The sequence below is a fragment of the Nycticebus coucang genome, chromosome 16, assembly GCF_027406575.1.
Source record: "Nycticebus coucang isolate mNycCou1 chromosome 16, mNycCou1.pri, whole genome shotgun sequence".
Lineage (NCBI taxonomy): Eukaryota > Metazoa > Chordata > Mammalia > Primates > Lorisidae > Nycticebus > Nycticebus coucang.
This window is the reverse complement of record NC_069795.1, coordinates 29,684,454-29,711,145: the sequence shown is the minus strand read 5'-3', so window position 1 is coordinate 29,711,145 and position 26,692 is coordinate 29,684,454. Positions and strand designations below refer to the sequence as shown.

Genomic DNA, 26,692 nt, shown 5'->3' with positions numbered 1-26,692 from the left:
GTCCCAGAAACGTGAGTCCCTGGAGCATTCATGTCAGATGGGCTTGCCTGACCCCAAACAGAGCTCTGCCCACCCTCCCGCACATTCTCTCATTAGCTAAGTCTACGGGTGAAGGAGTAGAAAGGAGAAGGAGGATAAAAAGGAAAAGAGGATAGGAAAGGACAGAAGAGAAAGGAAAAAAAATTAAAAACCTGTAATAAGTTCTTTTTTAGGTAAAAACAAATTACTTAATCAAAGGTGACAATCACACAAGAACAGCTGACGTGCAACCAGGGGGGACGCAACTCTGCCTGCCAGCTCCTATTTGTCCCTGCATTCATCTTCTTTTGATTCCTCAAAAGCAGCTAGACCCCCCCAAAATGATATGGTCATACCTGTCAAGGTCCATCTCTGCTCAATCCTGGCAGTATTACAACCTCCTCCTTCACAGAATATAATGCCACTGGGCATATCTCTATTTCTTTCCAAGGGGTTGTCTAAATTTTTCAAGGATATTTCAAATTCAACACAGCCAGATAGGAGCATATTATTTCACCCCACAAACTCATATCTACCTCAGTGGTTTGAATTATCAACAAAATAAGTTTGCTATGACTCCAAATCTCTACCTCTAGCTGAGGTCTATCTGCTGAATTCCTTCCAGAAACACCCCTGTTATTCACTATGTCCATTTGGATATCTCAAGGATGCCTGAAGCTCAAGATGTTTAAATCTAAATGAATCATCTTCCTCAACATTCTCCCCCCACTAAAAAACCAAACAACAACAACAAAATAACCTGCAAGAAAACGTACACATTTTCTTATGGCATTAAATGGTACTACTGTCGATTGCCAGGGCCACACAACTGGGATTCGTGCTTCATTTCATCCTTCCCCACCCAAGTATCACCAATTCCTACTGACTTTACCTCTGCAATATCTAATATGCTTTCAATTGACCCTCAGTTTTCCATCTGTAATGCAAATCCTCTAACCCAGGACAATATCGTTTCATTCTGACCTGAATATCCAAACTTTATATTGCCTCTTTAAAATCCTATATAGGCAGATCTATTATGCAGCCTTAAAGAAAGATGGAGACTTTACCTCTTTCATGTTTACATGGATGGAGCTGGAACATATTCTTCTTAGTAAAGTATCTCAAGAATGGAAGAAAAAGTATCCAATGTACTCAGCCCTACTATGAAACTAATTTATGGCTTTCATATAACCCAGTTAGAACCTAAGAAAAGGGGGAAGGGGGAGAGGGAGGAAAGGGAGGGTGGAGACTGGGCAGAGGGAGGGTGATTGGTGGGATTACACCTGCGGTGCATCTTACAAGGGTACATGTGAAACTTAGTAAATGTAGAATATAAATGTCTCAACACAATAACTAAGAAAATGCCAGGAAGGCTATGTTAACCAGTGTGATGAAAATGTGTCAAATGGTCTATAAAACCAGTGTATGGTGCCCCATGATTGCATTAATGTACACAGCTATGATTTAATAATTAAAAAATAAATAAATAAAATCCTATATAGGCGTGTAGTAATTTATTTGGCCTCATAATTTGTAAGTGATTTTTACTATGCTAGAAAAACTGATTGTGCTACCGCATTCAGTATAAAAATCAGAATGCAGAACCCATTTTCAATAAGATTCTAATTTGTCTAGATTTAAAATCAATGTGTGTGTGTGCACAGGGCCATGCCCAGAAAGGAGAAGGTGGCGTTAGAAGAGGAGGAAGATCACAATTATATCTAAATGGAGAAGCTTGGGAATTCTTAGGTGTATAATTATAGATGATTCTCATTTTACACTACATAGTATCATACATATTCTATGGTTAGCAAATATTCCTGTTTAAGTTTTATAAAGGGAAATAAAAGGTCACTTAAAGTTCTCTGCCTCCTCTGACATGTAAAAGAAAGTAGAAATCTAAACGCATGATTAAATGTACAGTCCTGTCCTACATAATGATATTTCAGTCAACAGCAGACTGCACATGCAGCACGGGCCCATGAGATTATAGCATATTTTCGCTATACCTTTTCTATGTTTGAGTATTTAGGTACACAAATACCATTGTGTTAAAATTCCCTACAGTATTTAATATGGTAACATGTTGTACCGGTTTGTCCCCTATGAGCAATAGACCCTTATCCCATCTAGCCTAAGTGTATATCAGGCGCTACCATCTAGGTTTTTGTACGTATACTCTATAATGGTCACCAGTGACAAAGTCACCTAAGGAGATAATTCTCAGAGCATACCCCCACTGATAAGTGAAGCATGACTGTAATAGCATGTCACAGTAAGGGCATTAGCAAGGCATATGCGGACAAATCACACTGCATAGGCATATATTTCCGTATTTTATATTCCTCTATGAAAAATGTGCCAAGTCAGTTATTTGAATAAAATGAATCACTATTTTAAGGTGTTCCACATACAATATGATAATTGTAAATTAAATCAAGACTCACAGACACCTGAACAACTGCTCTGTGCCTGGACTTTGTGTGTTACTCCGGAACGTAAGTACTTTCCTATTTCCATGCTTTGAAAGTACATTCTCCTTATACTCTGACTCCATTATCTGATTTCAAATGTTTCTTTGCTTTTCCTCTGTGTTTCACAAATACAATAAGTGGCCATTCATTACAAAACATATTACTAAGAGCTGTAATTAGTCATTAAACTCATTCAGTATTTTGAGACCTCCTTGAGAAGAAAATACTATTCATTTCAGTTTGGGTCCCTATCATTTTGTGAAATGACTGAATAAGTTTGGTACAAAAAATGTGTTGAATAAGTGAATTAATTCAAAAGCTAAGAAAGCATGTTACTGATAAGAATAAATAGAACATATGTATATGTATGAATGTACACATGCATATATAAATTTTGAGTAATTTAAATTAATGAACTATTATAGAACAGCATTATTTAACAGATTTTGTGTTCAAAATTAGGTTAAATGGCTTAAAATTTCTTTAATACAATATAAGTTTCAATGAAAGTGAAGAATTTTGATTGATTTTCTGGTTTAAAGTTGTTTTTTCTTCTGTCGGTGACTGAAGGCTATTTACAAAGGGGAAAAGAACAAGAATATTGGTATTCTTTCACTACCAGTCCTATCCAATTATTAAATTATTTACAATGTATTTATCGAATTTAATAAAATTGAATTTATGGAATCTAATATTAAAGTAGGTTTATCTCAAACTTTTGAAAATTTTGCCTGACTTGTAACCCAGCATGTTATTGTTAAGGATGAACATGGCATTGCCTGATCGAATGATCTTCATGTTACTTCAGTACATAGAGTCTCAATATTTTTGTCATCATAAACTTCTTATTATTTTCTTTGTGGATTCCAAAATGTAAAGATTTATTTACTAAACAAACCTCATAAACAATGAACTATGGCTACTTCTAATAATGCTTTGGATCCTAACTAAGTATTAATAATACTGTAATATTAAATGCATTACTGCCATTGTTTGTGAATATGCAAGTAAATAAGCATGAAGGGATATTTTACTGGCCCACAGTTAATGCTGGATGAAATTTGGATGTCACTTTGTACCTAGTTCCAAGGTCCATCGGGTACTAGACTTAGTCATTTACTCAATTCAAGTACTGTAATACCTAAACTGTGACTGCAGTAAATGTTGGCGATACCAGTTGTGCTTCCTGAAACTCTAATATCATCAATAACCGCTAATAACTTGAAGCAAATTGTTATAGGTCTAGCCGCAATAACTTTATCTTTTATATCATCACTATGCATGGTACGCGTGAGCCTTTTGAAAAGTTTCATTATGCAGTGGCTTCCTAGACGTCTACCATAGCAGATTGAAAAACACAATTACAATATTATAGTACTGTTCAGTTTTATATCATTCTTTTAAGATAAAATTAATTTTCTAGTTTAAGGATTTATTAAACACATCAATATACACTCAACAAGCTCAAGCCAAGAGCATTCTTTGAAATGATTAAACTTAAAAATATGTTTAATCTTTTTAAACACCTACATATCCATACGTACATATATAAAAAGTTAAATAGAAGGTTGACGAAAAAAACAAAGACCCTCCCTTATTATTTTGGAGCTGTGTGGCTAAAATACTAAAACTGTGACACTCTACTGACAGAACTCACTAGACATTTATTTACATCCCTGAGAACATGATTTTACCCGAAAACTAGAGAGAATCAGAAGGCAATCTGTCTAGGAAGAACGCTGGAAGGAGAGTCAGAAGAGAAAGTAAGACAAAGATGTTTCTTCTTCTTTTCATCTAACTTTTATAACCACTAGTTGTATAACATAAATGGATGACGTAGTCTCTTGCATAGTTGGTATTGTACTCTGTAGAATAAAAGAACTAGAGTGTAGAATATGAGGTCCTTTTAATATTTAACATGTTAAAAATCCCTGGATGAATATTTAAGCTCTTTGTACTCCTGCTGAACTGGATACTCAAGAAAAGAAACATTGAATTTATGAAAGAATAAAATGCTAAAGTGTACTTACTCATAGAGCCTTGGTTCTTCAGTCCTTCCAAATTGGTTTAATAATTTAAATGAAATATAGCCATCTTTCATAGTTTCATCCAGAACAATTACACTGAGAACAAAATAATAGGCTACAAAACAAAAATGTAGTATACAATCACATTCTTTTTTAAATTTTGTTTTGTGTTGGTACATATGCAGATATGTGCACACATATGCATATTATATGTAACATAGGCCCAACTTATATATGCAACTAATATCATTGACAGTCACTTAAGTTATATATGCAACTAATATCGTTGACAGTCACTTAAGTTATATATGCAACTAATATCGTTGACAGTCACTTATTTGGTAAATAAATGACATATTTTACCTCATGTCTGTCAACTTTGACTAGACTTAAAAGTGAAGAATATAAAAGCCTGCCAATTGGTCATAGGCATGGGAAGAGTTGACCAAATAGCTTCTAAATGCTAATTGGCCTACAAACCAAAAGCATTCAGTATTTTGGTCAATAAAGCAACATTCCTTTTTTTCAATAGCACATCTAAGGTAAATATGATGAAATTGCATAATTATCTGGTGAACAGTAGCATCCAAATTTTCTTGGAAAACATAATTACCAATTTCACTGGCTGTTCAGGAATAAGGGTGAAATTAAATACTTTCATATAAGTTTAGCTCATAGTTCTTATTCAGAATGCTCTTACTAAAATTTATTGTAGTATGTCTTTTAGGGTCAAGGATGCTGCACTCATCCTTATATTCAATAATGTGAGGGCTAAACAGAAAGTTTTGACTCTATAAGAGTTATCCCAAGTCTTATGTACCCCCTCCTAGAAGAAAATGTTTATATGTTATATTAAATCAAGCATAGAATGCATGAATTTTTCCTGTGAGAAATACACATACCAAAATCGTTCATGCTAGCTTTTAACTGTTGCTACTAATAATCAAGAGTAACTTAATGCCTTATGCTTAATACTCAGTTCAAGTTCTTACATAAAAGATGCAAAGGAACACTTCTTACTTTGGAGTAACTTCCCAGCTTCAGACAAAGTGTTTTGGTTCCCCACTCCCATTCATACCTGCTCCAATGACTTCAAGCAGCATGACATACAAGGACTGACAATTGAATTTGCGAACATGACACAATGCACTTACATTGGCAGCACTGTACAAACAACTCAGTAAGGTTTTATAACATTGCTATATCAATGTCTCACAGCTGTGTTCAGCTGTGCGAGGGTGTCTTGCTGAGTAGTATTCATTATTGTTGTTGCCTGTTTTTGTGTGCCATCACAGAATGACAGAGCTTGAATTAGAGCAAGGAATAAACACAAAATTTCTTGTTAAACTTGGCAAGAGCGGAAGTTAAATTGGGGACATGTTAGTCCAAGTTTATGGGGGCAATGCCATGAAGAAAATGACAGTGTACATATGGATTAAACATTTTTCTGAGGGGAGAGAAAGCATCATTCATAAAGAGAGGTCAGAGTGGCCAATAACAAGCAGAACTGACAAAAACATTGCAAAAAATGGTTGAATTGTGCATTGAAATCATTGGCTGATTGAGAAGCATAGAAGAACAAGTAAACATCAATAGAGAAACAGTAAAATCTTAACTAAAAATCTTGTCATGAGAAAGGTGTGTGCAAAAGTAGTTCTCAAAATGTTCACCAACGAAAAAAAAGTAAAGGACAATCAAAGTTTTCCAGGACCTTTGGAGAGCCAAGACAATGTTTGGGGCTCTGTTATCACTGGTGATGAACATGGGGGTACCAATATGACCCTGAAACAAAGCATCAAAGTGAAAATGGAAGTCAGCCATTTTTTCACAACCAAAACTGTTCTGTCAGTCTGATCAAGAGTCAAAATAATGTTGCTAATTTTTTTTGTATCAAGGGATTGTTCATTATAAATTTGTACCAACTGGACAGATAATTAACCACAGTTACTATTTGGAAGCACTGAAAAGGATACATGAAAACGTTAGATGAAAATGACCTGAACTTTTTGCCAACAACTTATAGCTTTGGGTCACTACAATGACCACCTCACATGGCACTAACTGTGGGAGATACTTTAGCCAGTAAAAAAATAACTGTATTTGTATGCTACCCGACTCACCTGATCTGCCCCTCAATGACTTTTTGTTTACCTAAAGATAAGGGAAATATTGGAAGGAAGGCATTTTGATGACATTTAGGACATCAAGGTTAATATGACAATAGTTTTAATGGCCATTCCAGAAAGAGTTCCAAAATAGCTTTGAAGGGTAGACTAGGTGCTGGCATCTGTGCACAGCTTCCACGGGGTAGACTTCAAAGGTGACTGTGATGACACATAGCCATGAAGTATATAGCACTTTTTTGACGATGAGTTTCCAAATGCAATTGTTAGAACTTATTTTGAGTTTCTACAAAATAAACCCTTTCTGCTACAATTATTATAAAGCTAGATGCACAGTCCATAAATATTTAAATGTATAACCAAGCACAGAAGAAGGAGAGGGATGTATCAGGAGTCAGAAATGAGGAGAAATTAAAGTCAAGGCTATAAGGACTGACACCTAATTCCTTGGCAGCTGAGAACTGGTGATAGCATGGAGAGGAGTCTGAAGTATCCACCTCCATGCAGAAACATAATGCTAAGTGACAGAGCTGAAATGGATGTACCTGTCCAAAGTCAGGGTCCTTAATTCCCGGTGTCATTATTCACGGAAAGAGGAACTACAAAAATGCTTCCTGCTGCTTGTGTGGGCCTTAGGTAGAAACAAATAAACAAATGTTTCCTGAGACTAAATAAAAGTCCAGATAATATGGAATTTAAAACTATACTAAGGCATACAATAAGGGACCACTAAACATTTTCATTAAAATACAAAAAATCTAACTTGTTATGAAGGGAGAATTTTGAAGAACTGACTGCAGAGAGTTTTCTATGTTAAAGGAAGACATGAGTCTCTACTCTGAAACAGCATAAACTTTTTTTTTCATTAATTTTAATGCAGACTTAGATGATTTAGACTAGAAAATAATGATGAAGCAAAATAAAAAGTAAATAAATTCAATCAGAAGAAAATATATATTTTTCTAGTAACAAAAGAATTAGTATTTTTAAAATTCTGATCTTAATTAACTCTCAGCAAAGAATTCTGTCTTACCTATATTTTCATTCCTGAGTAAGGGAAAGATAAAAATATTTTCAGAAGAAAACCAAAAGTAGACTGAGAGAAACTGCTAGTGAAAAGTCACTAGGAGGGCCTATTTCAGCAAGAATGAAGGTAAACCTAGAAAAAAGGAGGGGAGAAGGAAAAGGGACAAGGCAAAGTGTAGAAAACCAAAACTGAAGTGACAATTCCAAATTCTGGTGTGGATGGAGAAAAAATATATTACTCATATATTGTTAATGGATATGTAAAATATTGCAATCCCTCTGGAAAATCATTTGGCAGGTTCTTAAAAAAATGACCCAGTATTTTCACTCTTAGGGATTTATCTCAAAGAAATAAAAATGACTTACATAAAAATGTATAGAAGAATATAACAGCTTCATTCATAATAGTGAAAACTAGAAACAACCAACACAACCATGTTCTTCAACGGATAAATGAAAAGTTCTCTTCAGAAAAAAAATTTAAAATCTGAATTTTAATGAAATCTGAAAAAGATTAATGGCTAACCTCTTCAAGATAAGTTTTTAAGAGAAGAGCATGGAGGTGAAATTACATCACCAAATAATAATCTAGGTAACTACAACAGGCAAATTATGTGTTATCATCTCAATATTTATGGGTATAGATATAAGACAGAACAAAACTGCCCAGAAAATAAATGGCTCTCTTATGTGAGTTATATGTGTGTATACTCTTACATAATATAACATGATACACTCATTTATACGTAGTATACTAAAAGTGCTTAACAATATCTGCAAAAATAAATTCAAAGAGCCAAGCTTATCCAACATATTAATATGTATAGTAATAAAACTTATCAATGGTTATTTTTCTTATAATTTTAAATAAAATTAGGCTTGGTGATAATGAGGTGCATTAATAACATCCCATTACCAGTATTGAATTGATTTTATTAAAAAAATTGACACCAAGTGCCATTTTTTTTTTCAAAGTTACATTTCTAGGAACTTCCTTTAAAACAATTATTTAAAATTGCTCAAATTACATTTCTTGTCCAATAGTCTGATAAAATATTATCAATAATACTGAAAAACTGAAAAAGAAACAAATAGGATATTGCATATATGGATTTTTAGGCATTAAAATTACATTTTTAATAATAGAATGATAGTATTGTAAATTTCATATAATATTAAGTCATTTTAATTGAAAATGTTATATTTGTTCCATATGTATGTCATAACTTTACTTATGTAAATATAATAAAATTATAGAAAATGAATGTATATTGTATATAATTACATAGATAAAAATGGAAGACATTTCACAAACATATTAAAAAGGCTTATTTCTGAAAAAAACTGAAACAAATAAATTTAAGTGAGTATTTGATATAATGGTAATATTTACAATTAATACTAGTGGTAAATGGAAATAAAATACTACAGAAAGTAATGTTGAAGATAGAAAAGAAGAAAAAAGATCAAAGTCTCTAAGAGGCCAATTGTTGCTGTGACAGAATTTGACAAATTAATCTGTGAGGAATGATGCAGTTGAAGTATAAAGCAAAAAAGATGCAAGTCACCAGGAAACTATAATACTCCTGAAGCTTCATGCATCTAAAACCACATCCTCAAAATATCTAAAGCCAACATCTAAACAGGGTGACTGCCTAAAATAAAAGAGTGAGACAAGGCCCCAATTTTGACAGAATAGACAAAATATCCCGGATGTGACTGAAAATTACCCTTTCTACCAAGAACGACAGTGACAAAACCTAAAAGGTTGTTCAGCAAAGGCAATCCACTGACACAGCATAGAGATGAATTGGGTGCCAGGATTATATGACAAAGATATTTAAGGAGATGCCACAGAAATGCTTTAAAGTCAGTCACTATGTTTCAAAAAAAAAAAAAAAAATTTGAAATTACAAAAAATATATAAAGAAATAAAAAACATAACAGACACAAAGTTCACTGTACATGCTAAATATCCTACTGAGCAGAGATAACAAATGAGGAAGTCTGTGAACTTGAAGCCAATTCAATCTGTCACTCCATGTGAATGACAGAGAGAAAATAGATGAAAAAAATAAATGAACAAAGCTTCGGGAACCTGAGAAACTACAATAATAGATGTAAAATTTGTTGCATTAAAATGTGAGGAAGAAAAAATTATGTAGGGCTGAAAGAAAACCCAAAGAAATGATGGCTGAAAAGTTTCTAAATTTAGTGGAATAAACACATAGATTCAAAAGGTTGAGTAAACCTCAGATAAGATGTACCCCCATAAATCCTCACCAAGACACATCAGAATGAAATTGAAAAACTAAAAACAAAGTAATAAAAATCTGAAAAGCTGATAGGGAGAAATGAACAGAGATTTGGTTTGCAAACTATTTCTTAACTGAAGCTGTGGGCGGGCACCAAAAGAAAGTGGCACATCCTTCAGGTGTTCCAAGGAAGAAAAACTATTGACTTTCAATCTTATATACAGCAAAAGCATCATTTGAGAATAAAGAGGAAATGAAGACATTCCTAGACAAAGAAAAACTCAAGGAAAATCTCACTAGTAGATCTATACTTGAAGATGGTCAGCAATTTCTTCAAACAGAAAGGAATTGCTGAAGCAAATTATCTTGGATCATCAAAAGGAAAGAAGGGACAATGGGATGAGAAGGCACATTAAGTACATCCAATAAATCATCCTATTCCTTATTAATTAAATACATCTAATTTTTTGATTGAAACAAAAATTATCACACAATCTGATAAGACAATGATATTCAAAAGTGGGGAATACATGTACAAGGAACCTAAATGGAAATTGGGTTTCTACATTTCACTTAAAGTGGTAAAATATTAATACCACCAGACTTTGATAATTCACATATACATATCATAATTGTGGCAGACCTCCTCAAATATTTCCATGTGTCCAAATATATCCAAACATATTTCTGGACACTGTGAGCATGTTATCTTAATTCACAAATAAGATTGCAGGGCGGCGCCTGTGGCTCAGTGAGTAGGGCACCGGCCCCATATGCCGAGGGTGGCGGGTTCAAACCCAGCCCCGGCCAAATTGCAACAACAACAACAACAAAAAAATAGCCGGGTGTTGTGGCAGGCGCCTGTAGTCCCAGCTGCTCGGGAGGCTGAGGCAAGAGAATCGTGTAAGCCCAAGAGTTAGAGGTTGCTGTGAGCTGTGTGACGCCACGGCACTCTACCTGAGGGCGGTATGTGAGACTCTGTCTCTACAAAAAAAAAAAAGAATTAAGATTGCAAATATAATTAAGATGGTTAATTAGTTGCCCTTAAAATATGAAGATTACCCTGGATTATCCAGGTTGGATCAATATAAGCACAAGTAGACTTATGAAGACAGAAGAGAGATTTAGAAAAAGAGCTGTGATAGAGAAGAAGGGCTAAAACGATGCCATCTGAAGACACCACCCACCATCGTGGAAGAAGAGGCCACAGGCTAAGGAGTGTGAACCAACTCCAGAAGTTGGAAAAGGCAAAAAATTAGCTGCTGTCTTGGAGCCTCAGAAATAAATGCAATACAGGGGTGGCGCCTGTGGCTCAGAGGAGTGGTGCACTGGCCCCATATACCAGAAGTGGTCCGTTCAAACCCAGCCCCGGCCAAAAACTGCAAGGAAAAAAAAAAAAAGAAAGAAAGAAATACAATACAGCTGATACCTTGACATGAGTACACTGACATCTTTGTCAGACTTCCGGCCTACAGAAAAGTAAGATAATAAATTTGTGTTGTTTTAAGCCACTCTGTTTGTAGTAACTTGTTAGGATAGTGAGAGAAAATGAGTATAGATTTTGGTAAGGAGAATGAAGCGATGCTATAACAAACACATAAAAATGGAAAAGTGGGTTTTAAATTGGCAATGAGAATAATTGGAAGATTTTGAAGAGCATAACAGAAAAATTAGACTGCTTTGAATACATTGTTAGTAGAAATGTGAATGCTAACAACGCCAGGAGTGAGGAGTCAGGAGGACGTGAGGAACAGGGTAGAGAAAACACGCATTGCAAGTGACCGTTGGCAGAAATGCACATGACTCATGGTGTGAATATAGATGTGAAGAGTGCTGCTGGGACTACTCAGAAGGAAATGAGAAACATGTTACTGAAAACTGGAAGAAAAAGAATCCTTGCTCCGTAGTGGCACACAGCTTAGAGGAACTGTGTTTTGAAATTATGTGCAAAACAAATTGTAGATGAAGAATTGCAGAGGAAGATGTAGCTGAGGGAATTTCTAAGCAAGCAAAAGTTTGAAAATGAGTCCCAGTCTTTTCTTGGTACTAGGAGTGAATTGTGAGAGGAAGAATAGAAATTCATTAACAGACAAAATGTACATTGTCGGGTTCCCTTCGTGGTCACCACTTGTCAGGGCCTGGGACTGGCCAGATCTCAGGCTTCTCTAGTTGTGTTCTGGACAGGACCACTGTGCTGTTATCTCACTCAGGAACAATTGCTCTTAGGTGCCTGAGGGCTATTTGCTTCAGCAGGAGAGAGAGAGAGAGGGAGAGAGAGAGATAGTCTTTGAGGGAGTAAAGTAGTCTTAGAGGAACAGATCTTCTGTAGTCTATAGCAGAGCTTGGTAATCAGCAGAGGCTCTGTGCAGGCGTTCTGCAAGCAGGAGAAGCGACGGAGCCAGAGTAAGTGGGTCCATGATAGAATGTGCACGCCCCTGCCTGCCTTCTCCTCCAGCCTAATGTAGAGCTGATCTCGTGCCTCTTAACACCACACAGGTGTAGAGACTGCCAATTCACTAATGCTCTCATATCACAAGCTCTCATGCTTGTTACGAGAGCTAAATCCCTCCCCATGCCCTTTTAACGAAGGTGTTCCATTCTCAAGCTACAGGTGTTACTTATAACCCTCACTCCTCCTAGCCATAGGCTATACAGGCTGCTGCCGTACATGAAAATGGACCCTAACTTAATAATTTGGTAAATCCCAAACTAGCAAGTTTACAAATAGATGCCAAAAGTAAGAGATTGACCATCAGGAAATTGTTCTCTAGAGAAAAAGCTGAGAATGTGCCCAGATAATCTTCCCTTGGAAAAATCAAAAAACACGGTGTGTTCAGTCCCACAAAAGGCTCTTTAAAAATATTAAGTGACAGGGGTGGTGCCTGTGGTTTAAGAAGTCGGGCACCGGCCCCATAAACCGGGGGTGGTGGGTTCAAGCCTGGCCCTGGCAAAAACTGCAAAAAAAAAAAAAAAAAAAATTAAATGACAAATAGATTATCTCTGTCATTTTAGCAGAAAGCAAAAATAAAGGCAGTGTTGTCTAAAAAAGATATATGGAGAGCCTTCTTGTCTAATAGGGTGGATTTCTGTGAGCAACTCACAGATTCCTGAGGTTTTGGAAAGTATATAGCAGCACAAATTCTGCTAGTTCAGGCCAAAAGGAATAGAAAGTGTATGAAATGAAAGAACAAGAAACAGGCCGATAAAACTACCCAGATGCAAACATGTATTACCATTCATATCTTTACAAAAGAAGAAGGAAGATAACTCTGAGATGCCAAAATGTGGAGATGCAAATGCAGGGAGCAGAGGCATGAAACACGGGATTATTTTCAGGCCTTGATCCAAATAAGGTTTGCCTGAGTAGATTTTAAAATTATTTACAACTGATGACTATTTTTCTTCCTTTTTTTAACTTTTTAAATGAGAATGTCTGTAATTGATATTTAATGCCTATCCCATTATCGTATTTGGAGAGTAAGTAATTTGATTCTTGAGTTTCACAGATTCATAGATAGAGACAAATTTTAGCTCAGGATTGATGATAGCCAGACTTTAACCAAATCTGATTTAGGTCAATTAGGCCATGACATTTAGAACTTCTTGTCTGTTGAGTTTCCAGAACATATTTTTTTGGTAGCATTTGTTTTAGAAGATTACTTACACATGAAGTAAATCAACTTTTATTCAAATATAATTAAACTCCAGAGACTTTTCTTATTCCCTAATGTATTTTTGAGTTGATGCTGTATTGAGTCAATGACCTCTGAGACCAACAAAATCTTATTGACATAGAAATTTATGTGTGTGTGTGTGTGTGTGTGTGTATATATATATACATATTATATATGAACATATGTTCACTGTGTATAAACACATATATTATACTATAACACTGTATAACATGTAACATATTTTCTATATACAGTTATAATTTAAATGCTTTACCTAATGAAAGCAGAATATACATGTATTTTAAGTACCTATGAAATATTCACTTAAATAGACAAATCCTGTGTCATTTTAAAAACCTCAACAAATTTAATGTAATTGAAATTATACAGACTTTGCAAACTAGAAATCTTAACAGAAAGACAACAGGAAAATCTCCAAATAGTGAAAATGAAAGGACATATACATGTAAATAATCTATGGCCTAAAAGATATTCTCAACAAAATACAAATAAGAGAATGCAAGTGAAAATACAATATATCAAAAACTGTAAAATACAGATAAAACAAATCTGAGAGGAAAATTTCTACTACACAACACTTAGTTTGAAAAGATGAAATATCTCAAAGCAGCAACTTAAGTTCCTGCCTCAAAAAATTGAGAAACAAAATAAATCCAAGTGTGTGTCACACTTTATGGGGGCAAGACATGATTGCAAGAGGGACTTTACCTAACAATTGCAATCAGTGTAACCTGGCTTATTGTACCCTCAATGAATCCCCAACAATAAAAAAAAAAAAAAAAGAAAACAAAAACAGAAAGGAGCGACACAGTGAGAGCAAAAAATATATATGTTCTCTCTATATATACACATATATACATATATACATATGAATATATGTATACCTATATATATAAATATATGTCTATAACATACACATACACAGAGCAAAAATTAATGAAATTTGATAAAGGAAAACAATATAAAAATCAAATAAAAAATTAGTTCTTGAACAAAAAAGCAATAATATGATAAACAATTTTATCCAGTTAGACAAAAAATGAAAAATAAAAAGTCACAAATCAGTGTCAGAAATGAAATAGAACTCATTACTACAGATCTTGCAATCATTAAAAAGATAAAAAGGAAATAGTACAAACAACTCAGTGCTTATAAGAAACAGACCAAATCCTTGAAAATCACAAACTACAAAAACTCAGCCAAGATGAAACAGATAATCTAAGTAGTCCTAAAACCATTAAGGAAATTAATAGAAAGTCTTTAGACCCAAATAGTTTCACTGGAAAACTTCCAAACATTTAAAGAATCAACACCAATTTTGCACAATCTATTCCATCATATTTATCTATACGATAAAGAAGGGAAAATTGCCAACTCATTTTATGAGGTTGTTTTACTCTTGTGTGAGCACACTATTGTTTTCATGACAAAACCAAGAAAAGACAATGTAAAAAGTAATGCAACCAACACATATCTCTCAGTAACTTACACACACACAAAATGTACCTATTAATAAAATAGTAACAAATAAAATTCAACACTGTATAAAAAGTATGCAGTATGACCAATCACTTAATGTAATCCATCATATCAACACCCTAAAAATTAAAATCATAGGACAGAATCACTGATGCATGCAAAGCATATGGCTAAATCCAACACACATTTAGAAGGAAAAGTTCTTAGCAAGTTTGTAACAGAGAGCAAATTAACTCAATTTTATGAATTATCTAATAAAAGCTTATAGGTAACATCACACTTAAGAGTGAAAGACTAAGGCAATGGTATCTGCTTTTAGCCCTCTTATTAGACATAAGGCCTGGAAATTATAGCTAGGACAATAAGTCAGGAAGAAGAAATTACAACCACCCAGATCAGACCAGAAGAAATAAAAGCATTTCTATGTATAGATGACATCACTGCTTACTTACATGGGAAACTTCAATAATGCTTGTCATTACCACGTAAATGATCATGCAAGACATGATTGAAGTACACACTGCTAGAGGTGAGGCTAACCATAGGTGCAGGATAACACTGAGCATGTCTCACAAAATCCTTTTATTGAGAAAATACATAATAGGCAGAAAGATTACTAAGCAAAACATGCAGGGGCCGTATGCTCAGGGAAATGATCTCATAGGTGCCAGCAGAGTATGTACTCAAGGAAATGATCTCCAAGGGTGGTAAGGAAATGATCTTCAAAATACTAAATGTAATTTTTCTCCACTAATCCTTTAAGGAACTGTTATAAAATGCTTAATGTTTAACAAATAGCCTTACTACTACAGGACTGAACTTTGCTCCTTCAAGATTACTGAGTTACTTGGTGGCTTGCCTTCCAAGTCACAAGAGATTTCCAGACACGTCAAGAGAATGTCTTGTTCTCAGTAATTCCTCAGATAAGTTATGATATTGGTGACTGTTGTAGTATGATATTTAATCCTCTAAAAATTCTATTTTTAAAATTCCTCAGAAATATAAAGGATTTCAACAAGGTCCCTAAAATCAAATCCAATACACAAATTTCAATCCCATTTATAGCCTTTCCAACCAGTGATGTAGAGCAAATAAGCATTTGAAGGGAAAAACTGAACATCAATCTAAACCTCACATCATATCCATAACAATCTTTTAGAAATAAGAAATCTTCAGGACTGTGGGTTTAACAAAGTTATCTCCAACAGGACATCTAATGCATGTTAATTTGTATGGTTGATGCTATTTCAGAACTTGATATAGGCCTGTTCAGCATTTCCACTTGATTCTGGCTAAGTCTTGGAAGGTGACGTGCTTCCAAGTATTGGTCAATTTCCCTCAGATTTTCATATTTCTGAGAACAAGTTTCTTGTAATATTCATTAAGGATTTTTTGAATTTCTGAGGAGTCTGTTGTTATTTTGTCCTTGTCATTTCTGCTTGATGAAATTAGAGATTTTAGAGGGGTGGAGACAAGATGGCTGACTGAAGCCAGCTTTCCACAGAGGCTCTCGTCCAGAAGGAGAGTTAAAGGACAGAAATTTAGCAAGTAACCTGGTGGATTAGAGCTGCACCAAGAGAGAAGGTTGAAGAACACACATCAACCCCACTGAGGTGAGCTGCGACCCCAAGGATACAAACAAAAGGTACAAAATCAATCACCAAGCAGACAGGAGTCCCCTCCCCCATGAGAATGGCTCAGTGGCCCACAAACAAACAGGCAGAAGTCAAAGGTCCTCCCACTACACTCCACGGGAGAGACCCTCTAAAAACTCCCCTACTAGGGTGCCACAGTGTTCTCCTGCCAGACATAAAACTGTATAAAACTGTCTATATTCTCTACCTGCAATTCTGAGCTCCCAGCACTCCCCTCCACTCTCACTCTGAGGTCTGGAGGCCTGTCTCCCATTAGTCCAGATTTTGGGGTGATTTCTCGAGGGGTGTGGACAGGGCCTAGACTGCAGCTTGTCAGTGCTACATCTGCAGCACAGGAGTGAGGAGAGGACAGTCGGCTGAGAGGGAACCACACAGGAGTGGCAGCCCCCGAGGCACAGAGCAGCAGCCATTTTTGGCAACAATAGGGCTCACTCCCAGATGTTTTGAAGCCATACCCCTGTCTCCCTCGGCAACCGGAGGAGGCCGGGCATCTTCTCAGGTGGCAACTACCGTGGAACAAATCTGGGATAGAAATGCAGGCCCCATGAGTAAAAGGTTTGCCTGAGGTGGTACCAGCCTAAGTGGAGAATGGGGACTAGAAATGCACGTGCAGAGCCAGGAAGTTCTCAGGACGGGGCTGACCCAGAGGACCGCTTTACTGAGCCTAAGACACATGTGGCCCTCAGGGGATCGTCAGCCTATAGACAAAGGAAGGCAGAACTGACAGCTAACCAAAAACAAAACTGCAAGAACAAAGACAGGGCCTGAGGCACAGGCTCTGGAAACTCAAAACAGCTCCTTTTCTGCAGGGGAATTTAGCAGGGACAGAAACAAATCCCTGCAAAGTTTTTCTGTTCTGTTCTGTCAGTAACATCAATCACGGGTGGGGCTAGAACTGAGTGAACACCCCCCAGCCTCCAACAAGCACCCGAGGTTGTCAGGCCTTACCTTTCTCTGCTGGATAGAGGCAAAGCACAGGGGCCTGGCTGCGCAGATATAGATTTCCCTGTGATTTAGGCAGGTGCAAAACCCTGAAGTATCTGTTTACTACAGGCAACTGGATCACAGCCCTGTGGGGCTATCAGTGACTGGGTGTGACAGAGGTGCAAGATGGGGAAAGGCATCAACCTTCCCAGACTAATCTATTTCCTGGGTGGGTCCTGACTTCACGGAGCACCAGAGCAAGTCATATCTGAATTGTCACCAGACATCTACAATCCAGTTGCCAGAGACCTTTTAAACTCTCCCACCTGAGACAGGTGCTGACTGAGATAATTGATTTAGACCTTTTGAACTGAGTCAATTGCTCAAGGACTATGCAAGTGGTGCCCTGGGTGTGTGGTTGTAGAAAGGTTTGATTTTCCTTTTCCAATTGTTGCCTGTGCAGGGCGGGGTGACATAACTGCTGGTATTTCTCCACAGCTTAGACTTCAACCCAGAGTAACTGTTTCACTAGGGTTGGACAGAGACCAGCTAAAAACAAGACAGAACCACTTAGCCCCATCACACCAAACAGGTTCCCAGTCTCTCAGGCCGTAGCACTGTACGGGTCCTCGACAAAGCTCCAGGGGAAAAATCAAATGGTGTAAAATAATCAGGGGGTGGAATCAACGGAAAAACCCTGGTTACATGAACAACCAGAATAGATCAACCCCCCAAGGAAATATATGGCAGATGTAACTGAAGATCCCATTCATAAACAGCTGGCCAAGATGTTAGTAATCGAATTCAGAATTTGGATTGCAAACAAGATTAATAAAATGGAGGAAAATTTGGAATTAGAAATTCGAGCAGCAATTCAAAGGTCAGAATTAGAAATTTAAGGAGAAATTTAAAAGCTATCTCAAGAATTTAACAAATTTAAAGACAGAGATCTGAAAAATACAGTAGAAGCCCTCAGTAACAGAGTGGAGCAAGCAGAAGAAAGGATTTCTGACATTGAAGACAAAGCCTTTGAAAGCTCCCAAACTCTCAAAGAGGAAGAGAAATGGAGAGCAAAAACGGATCATTCCTTCAGAGAGCTCTGGGATAATTCGAAGAAGGCTAATATCCATCCCATTGGAATCCCTGAAAGTGATGAAGTAGCCTCGCAAGGCACAGAGGCCCTTCTCTGTGAAATTATGAAAGAGAATTTTCCAGACATGCCAAGAAATTCTGAAATTCAGATAACAGACAGTTTCAGAACCCTACCATGACTCAATCCCAATAAAACATCCCCCAGACATATCATAATTAACTTCATTAAAGTTAATATGAAGGAGAAAATTCTGAAAGCAGTCAGACGTAAGAAATACATTACCTAGAAAGGGAAGAATATTAGAATGACTGCAGATCTCTCTGCCGAAACTTTTCAAGCCAGAAGAGGGTGGTCATCGACTTTTAATCTCTTAAAGCAAAATAACATTCAACCCCGGATCCTGTATTCAACTAAACTGAGTTTCATTTATGATGGAGAAATTAAATACTTTAATGACATTCATATGTTGAAGAAATTTGCTATAACCAAACCAGCTCTTCAGGATATTCTCAGACGTTTCCTCCATAATGACCAGCCCAAACCTCTACCACGAAAGTAAACTCACTCAGAAACTGTTGATCAAACTCCAACTTCCACAGTGGCGAAAAGATTAAAAATGTCCACTGAAATTTTGAAAAACTCAATACCCCAAATTTTACCAGACCTATCAATATTCTCCATTAATGTGAATGGCTTAAACTGTCCTCTAAAGAGGCACAGGTTAGCTGACAGGATACAAAAATTCAGGCAAGATATTTTCTGCATACAAGAGTCACATCTTACCTTAAAAGACAAATATAGACTCAGGTGAAATGATGGTCATCCATATTTCAGGCAAATAGTAATCAGAAAAAAGCAGGTGTTGCAATTCTATTTGCAGACACAATAGGCTTTAAACCAACAAAAGCAGGAAGAATAAGAATGGTCACTTCATAACTGTTAAGGGTAATACTCAATATGATGAGATTTCAATTATTAATATTTATGCACCCAACCAGAATGCACCTCAATATATAAGAGAAACTCTAACAGACATGAGCAATTTAATTTCCTCCAGCTCCATAATAGTCGGAGATTTCAACACTCCTTTGGCAGTGTTGGATCGATCCGCCAATAAGAAGCTGAGCAAAGAAATTTTAGATTTAAACCTAACCATCCAACATTTGGATTTAACAGACATCTACAGAACATTTCATTCCAATAAAACTGGATACATATATTTCTCATCAGCCCACAGAACATACTCCAAAATCGATCACAAAATTGATCAAGTCTAACCTCAATAAATTTAAAGGAATAAAAATTATTCCTTGCATCTTCTCGGACCACCATGGAATAAAAGTTGAACTCAGTAACAACAGAAATCTGCATATTCATACAAGAACATGGAAGCTAAATAAGCTTATGCTGAATGACAGCTGGGTCAGAGATGAGACTAAGAAGAAAACTGCCAAATTTTTGGAACAAAATGATAATGAAGACACAAATTATTAGAACCTCTGGGATACCACAAAGGCAGTCCTAAGAGAGAAATTTATAGCTGAAGGCCTTCCTCAAGAGAACGGAAAGAGAGGAAGTTAAGAACTTAATGGGACATCTCAAGCAACTGGAAAAGGAAGAACATTACAATACCAAACCCAAAAAAAGAAAATAAATAACCAAAATTAGAGCAGAATTAAAAGAAATTGAAAACAAAAAAATTATACAACAGATCAATAAATCAAAAAGTTAGTTTCTTTGAAAAGGTCAATAAAATAGATAAACCTTTGGCTAACCTAACCAGAAAAAATGAGTAAAATCTCTAATCTCTTCAATCAGAAATGACAAAGACAAAATAACAACAGACTTCTCAGAAATTCAAAAAATCTTTAATGAACATTACAAAAAAACTTTATTCTCAGAAAAATGAAAAAAACTAAAGGAAATTAACCAATACTTGGAAGCATGTCACCTTCCAAGACTTAGCCAGAATCAAGTGGAAATGTTGAACAGGCCCATATCAAGTTCTGAAATAGCATCAACCGTACAAAATCTCCCTAAAAAGAAAAGCCCGGGACTAGATGGCTTTACGTCAGAATTCTACCAAACCTTTAAAGAGGAACTGTTACCTATATTACTCAACTTGTTCCAAAATGTAGAAAAAGAAGGAACACTACCCAAAACGTTCTATGAAGCAAACATCACCCTGATCCCCAAACCAGGAAAAGACCCAAAAAGAAAAGAAAATTATAGACCAATATCACTAATGAATATATATGCAAAAATATTCAAGATCCTAACAAACAGAATCCAGCAACACATCAAACAAATTATGACCAAGTCAGTTTTATATAAAACATATATCATGACCAAGTCAGTTTTACCCAGGGTCTCAAGGCTGGTTCAATATACGTAAATCTATAAGTATAATTCAGCACATAAACAAATTAAAAAACAAAGACCGTATGATTCTCCAGTTGATGCAGAAACAGCTTTTGATAATATTCAGCATCCCTTCATGATTAGAACTCTTAAGAAAACTGGTATGGAAGGGACATTTCTTAAACTGATAGAGGCCATCTACAGCAAACCCACAGCCAATATCATATTGAATGGAGTTAAATTGGAATCATTTCCACTCAGATCAGGAACCAGACAAGGCTGCCCATCATCTCCACTGCTCTTTAACATTGTAATGGAAGTTGTAGTCATCGCAATTTGGGAAGAATAGGCGATCAAGGGTATCCATATAGTGTCAGAAGGATCAAACTTTTCATTCTTCGCAGATGATATGATTGTATATCTGGAAAACACCAGGGATCCTACTACAAAACTCTTAGAAGTGATCGAGGAATATAACAGCGTCTCAGGTTACAAAATCAACATTCATAAATCGGTAGCCTTTATATATACCAACAATATTCAAGCTGAAAAAACAGTTGAGGACTCTATTCCATTCACAGTAGTGCCAAAGAAGATGAAATATTTGGGAATTTATCTAACAAAGGACGTGAAAGATCTCTATAAAGAGAACTATGAAACTCTAAGAAAAGAAATAGCTGAAAATGTTAACAAATTGAAAAACATGCCATGCTCATGGCTGGGAAGAATCAACATTGTTAAAATGTCCATACTACCCAAAGCAATATATAATTTTAATGCAATCCATATTAAAGCTCCACTGTCATACTTTAAAGAGCTTGAAAAAATAATACTTCGTTTTATATAGAATCAGAAAAAGCCTCGAATAGCCATGGCACTACTCAGAAATAAAAACAAAGCACGAGGAATCACGCTACCAGACCTCAGACTATACTATAAATCGACAGTGATCAAAACAGCATGGTACTGGCACAAAAACAGAGAGGCAGATGTCTGGAACAGAATAGAGACCCAAGATATGAATCCAGCTACTTACCATTATTTGATATTTGACAAGCCAATTAAAAACATTCAGTGGGGAACTAAGATAGACTCTCACTGGATTAAAGATTTAAACTTAAGACATGAAACTATAAAAATACTGGAAGAAAGTACAGGGAAAACTCTTGAAGAAATCAGTCTGGGCAGGTATTTTATGAGGAGGACCCCCCCGGGCAATTGAAGCAGATTCAAAAATACACTACTGAGACCTGTAAAACTAAAAACTTCTGCACAGCCAAGAACACAGTAAGTGAAGCAAGCAAATAGCCCTCAGCATGGGAGAAGATATTTGCAGGGTATGTCTCTGACAAAGGTTTAATAACCTGAATCCACAGAAAACTCAAACATACAAGCAAGAAGAGAACAAGTGATCCCATCGCAGGCTGGGCAAGGGACTTGAAGAGAAACTTCTCCAAAGAAGACAGGCGCATGGCCTACAGACATATGAACAAATGCTCATCATCTTTAATCATCAGAGAAATGCAAATCAAAACTATTTTGAGATATCATCTAACTCCAGTAAGATTAGCCCATATCACAAAATCCCAAGACCAGAGATGTTGGCGTAGATGTCGAGAAAAGGGAACACTTCTACACTGCTGGTGGGAATTCAAATTTATACATTCCTTTTGGAAAGATGTTTGGAGAACACTTAGAGATCTAAAAATAGATCTGCCATTCGATCCTATAATTCCTCTACTAAGTATATATCCAGAAGACCAAAAATCACATCATAAAAAAGATATTTGTACCAGAATGTTTATTGCAGCCCAATTCATAATTGCTAAGTCATAGAAAAAGCCCAAGTGCCCATCAATCCACGAATGAATTAATAAATTGTGGTATATGTACACCATGGAATATTATGCAGCCTTAAAGAAAGACTTTACCTCTTTCATGTTTACATGGATGGAGCTGGAACATATTCTTGTTAGTAAAGTATCTCAAGAGCAGAAGAAAAGGTATCCAATGTACTCAGCCCTACTATGAAACTAATTTATGGCTTTCATATAAAAGCTATAATCTAGGTATAACCTAAGAATATGGGGAATGGGGAGAGGGAGTGGAGGGAGTGGGGGAGGATGGGCGGAGGGAGGGTGATTGGTGGGATTACACCTGTGGTGCATCTTACGTGGGTACATGTGAAACTTACTAAATGTAGAATGTAAATGTCTTAACATAATAACTAAGAAAATGCCCAGAAATCTATGTTAACCAGTGTGATCAAAATATGTCAAATGGTCTCTAAAACCAGTATGTTGCCCCATGATCACATTAATGTACACAGCTATGATTTAATAAATATAATGATAATAAATAAAGCATGTTAATTAAAAGGAAATAATCAGTTACTTCTCATCAAAACTAAACATTATTGCTCTGCAAAGAGTTTTGTAAAAAAGGATGAACAACAAGTTACAGAGTGTAAGAAAATATTTACATACCAAACATCTAACAACGGATAGCTTACACATTTTGGATTTTCAAAATTCAACAGTTAAAAAAAATCCACTTGGACAATGGCCAACATACAGGAACACACCTTTCACTAAACATAGGAGAAATATCCAATACACTCAGTTATCAGGTAAATGCCAATTAAAATCACAGGGAAGTATAACCAGGCAGCCATTAGAACAGATCAGATTTAAAAGATAATGACAACAACAAATGCTGGGATGGAATCATGGGATCACTTCTACTTTAGGGAAATGTGAAATGGTATAGCTACTTAAAAAAAAAAAAAAAAAAAAAAAAACTTGTCATTTTTTAAAGCTAAATGTGCAATTAGTTTATACCTAGCAATTGCATTCCTGGGCCTTTATGGCAGAGAGATAAGAACACATTCACACAAAAACTTGTACACAGTATTCACCACAGCTCTATTTGTAACAGCCAAAAGCTAACATCCCAGAGGCTCTTCAAAAGAAGAATGGATAAATGCATCCTTATACGTAAACACACACACACCAATGTGTGGGGAAATCTGATTAGGATGGTGGATTCTATCAATGTCAATATCCTGCTAGTGATGCTATTTGTTTGTGTAGCAAAATGTTACCCTTGAAGGAAACTGGATAACGTATACACAGTATCTTTGTGCATGTGAATCTAAAATAACTGAATAAAAAATATAACTTGAAAAATAGACAGGCCCAACTCTGTATTACATGACATATCACTAATGTTTTAAAAACAGTATCTTGAAATTGATAGTTACAATGGCTACAAAACATCAACAGTAACTGACCTAAAACATGTTATAATATTATAATCTATTTTAAATATTTATCCCCAAGTATCATGGCAAATGAGAGTCACTTGAAATTTCTCTCATAAGATTATCCATAAAATAGAATTAACTTTTATTTACAAACAACTTTCATTTTTTCATCTCTTAACAGAATGATTTTGCTTCCTTTAATACTTTTTCATAAATCTAATTATTTAATACATTTCTATCAGATTCTTTCTTGTTCTACAAGTTTTCTCCCCATCTAACTCTAAATGTTTTGGAAAGATTATTACTTACTTGACCTTTATTATACTTTTATACTATAGTTTAGTTTCAGTTCCCAAATACATCTTAAGAGTGTAGATAGAGGTCTCAGGCTCCTTAACATGTTACATGCTGAAATAACTCTAGGAATATCATGAATAATCATACAAATATGGGAGGGAGGCCTTAACTGCTTCTTTGAAAAAATATCACCCAAATATTGGAAACTTCTTCCCTAAAAACTCAAGTCAGTTGAATTTGTCCAACTGGCTCAAACCAATTTTAAATTTTCCTGAAAATGCATGATGGAATTTTAGTGGTGCACAAAATATTTTGAATAAATTATAAATAAACATAAAAAACTAATTATTTGTTCATCTATTAAAAATGATAGCAACTTACTACAGAATGGATATGTGCCACTAGTATCCAAAAACACGGTAGTCCTAGGCGCTGTTCTTTCCGTCCTTCCTTTTAACACATCTTTCAGTAGCTCAGCTTGATAACCTTAGATTTGAGAAATGGAACATTGGAAATTGGACTTCCATGTAATATCATAGAAAAATTTTAGATCACTGAAGTAACTAAAGATCAATGCAGTATCTAAGGATCAATGCATATAATTATCACCATAATCATCACTGATTTTTATAACTTTAAAGGCATTTTTTTCAAATAACGTATCATTCTATTCATAATACTTATAATAATAACTCTTAATTTTAGGATTTGCTAATAAATCTCCCTAAAAACCTTATTAGAGTTTAGCATGCGCCATATGACTGCAGTTCACTTACAGTAGCTTTTACTATTATATTTTAATTTCACAATTTTATTTGTAATTCTTTTTTACATTCAATATAGTAATTTGATTGTATAGAATTTCAACTGCAATTTACCTCCAGGAGGACAGTCCTCAATTCTCCTAAACCTATGTAAGTACAGATATGGCATGCATGTATATACATTATATACACTATATGTATTAGTTCAAAGAGTTTATCTACTTCCTACTGTATGCATAATATATATCAGATGCATACATTAAATATACTTTCCATATATATTTCAGGTTTTTCATGTATTTTTTTCCCCACATGGCAACATTTAAATTCGAGATCTGAATGTCATAGAAAGAATACTGAATTGATAATTTAACTCTAGTTCTCACAAATACCCTGAAGTAATTTATCTTTTCACTCTTGTTCACAATTTTATCATGATACTAAAAAAATAAGATGGAACCAGGAAAGCAATCCATAACATAATGTCCAAAGAAAATTAATCCCACATAATGCTGTATGGACAGCAGAGGTCTATGAAAAATACATATAAATTTGGCAAAGCCTGCAGAATACATGCCCCTCTTAGAGATGCTCCATGTGCATTAGCCCTACCAAAGAAAACAGGTCACAAGTGGTTTCATTTACCATTTTAATTAATTTTTAATTAATTAAGTATTGTTTTTTAAATTTACCATTTTTTATTGCAATTGCTACCTATTCCTCCAGACCCTTTGTCCTTGGAAGCATTTCTGGAAGATCCTGCCTTGATACTGAGAAGATGTTTTCACACTCAGGGCATGCCTAGGTCTGGTAATTTCTTTGAAAAGTCCTGAACAGATAGGCTCTGAGGTTCTAGTTCTAGCATTCTATTTTCCTGTGGATCCTTTCTCTTGTATAATTTCCTGCTGGCAGGCTTTAGCTATCAAAAGCTATAATCCTTAACTGCTCTTACCAAGCTTTATTGATTTAAAAGGTGTAAACCATGTATGATTCATGTCTACTTGGCTAACTACGGTTCACACCTCTTCAAATGCTTCTAAGACTCTCCATTTAAACAAACAAACACAAAAACCTTCAGAGCTGCCAAGAACATGCAAGTATCTTTCCTTAATTGGAAAACTAGTTGGATGATAGTTACATCCTTTTGTGTATCAAGAACTGGGCTCACCACAAGGTCACCAAATTTGCCCACTATACTAAGCATAGAAAGGCTGTTAATCAAGTTCATTTCCT

General features: G+C 35.6%; 1 protein-coding gene across 1 annotated transcript in view; it reads right to left on the bottom strand.

Moving 5' to 3' along the window:
* The window catches only part of LIPI (lipase I), a 62,791-nt gene that overhangs the window by 17,012 nt on the left and 19,087 nt on the right, over positions 1-26,692 (bottom strand). Inside the window, exons 8-9 of the mRNA XM_053565081.1 lie at positions 25,077-25,181; positions 4,526-4,637 (exon numbers count right to left, since the gene is read on the bottom strand). Of these exons, the coding sequence (XP_053421056.1) occupies positions 4,526-4,637; positions 25,077-25,181 (217 nt within the window). The remainder of the gene's footprint in view (positions 1-4,525; positions 4,638-25,076; positions 25,182-26,692) is intronic.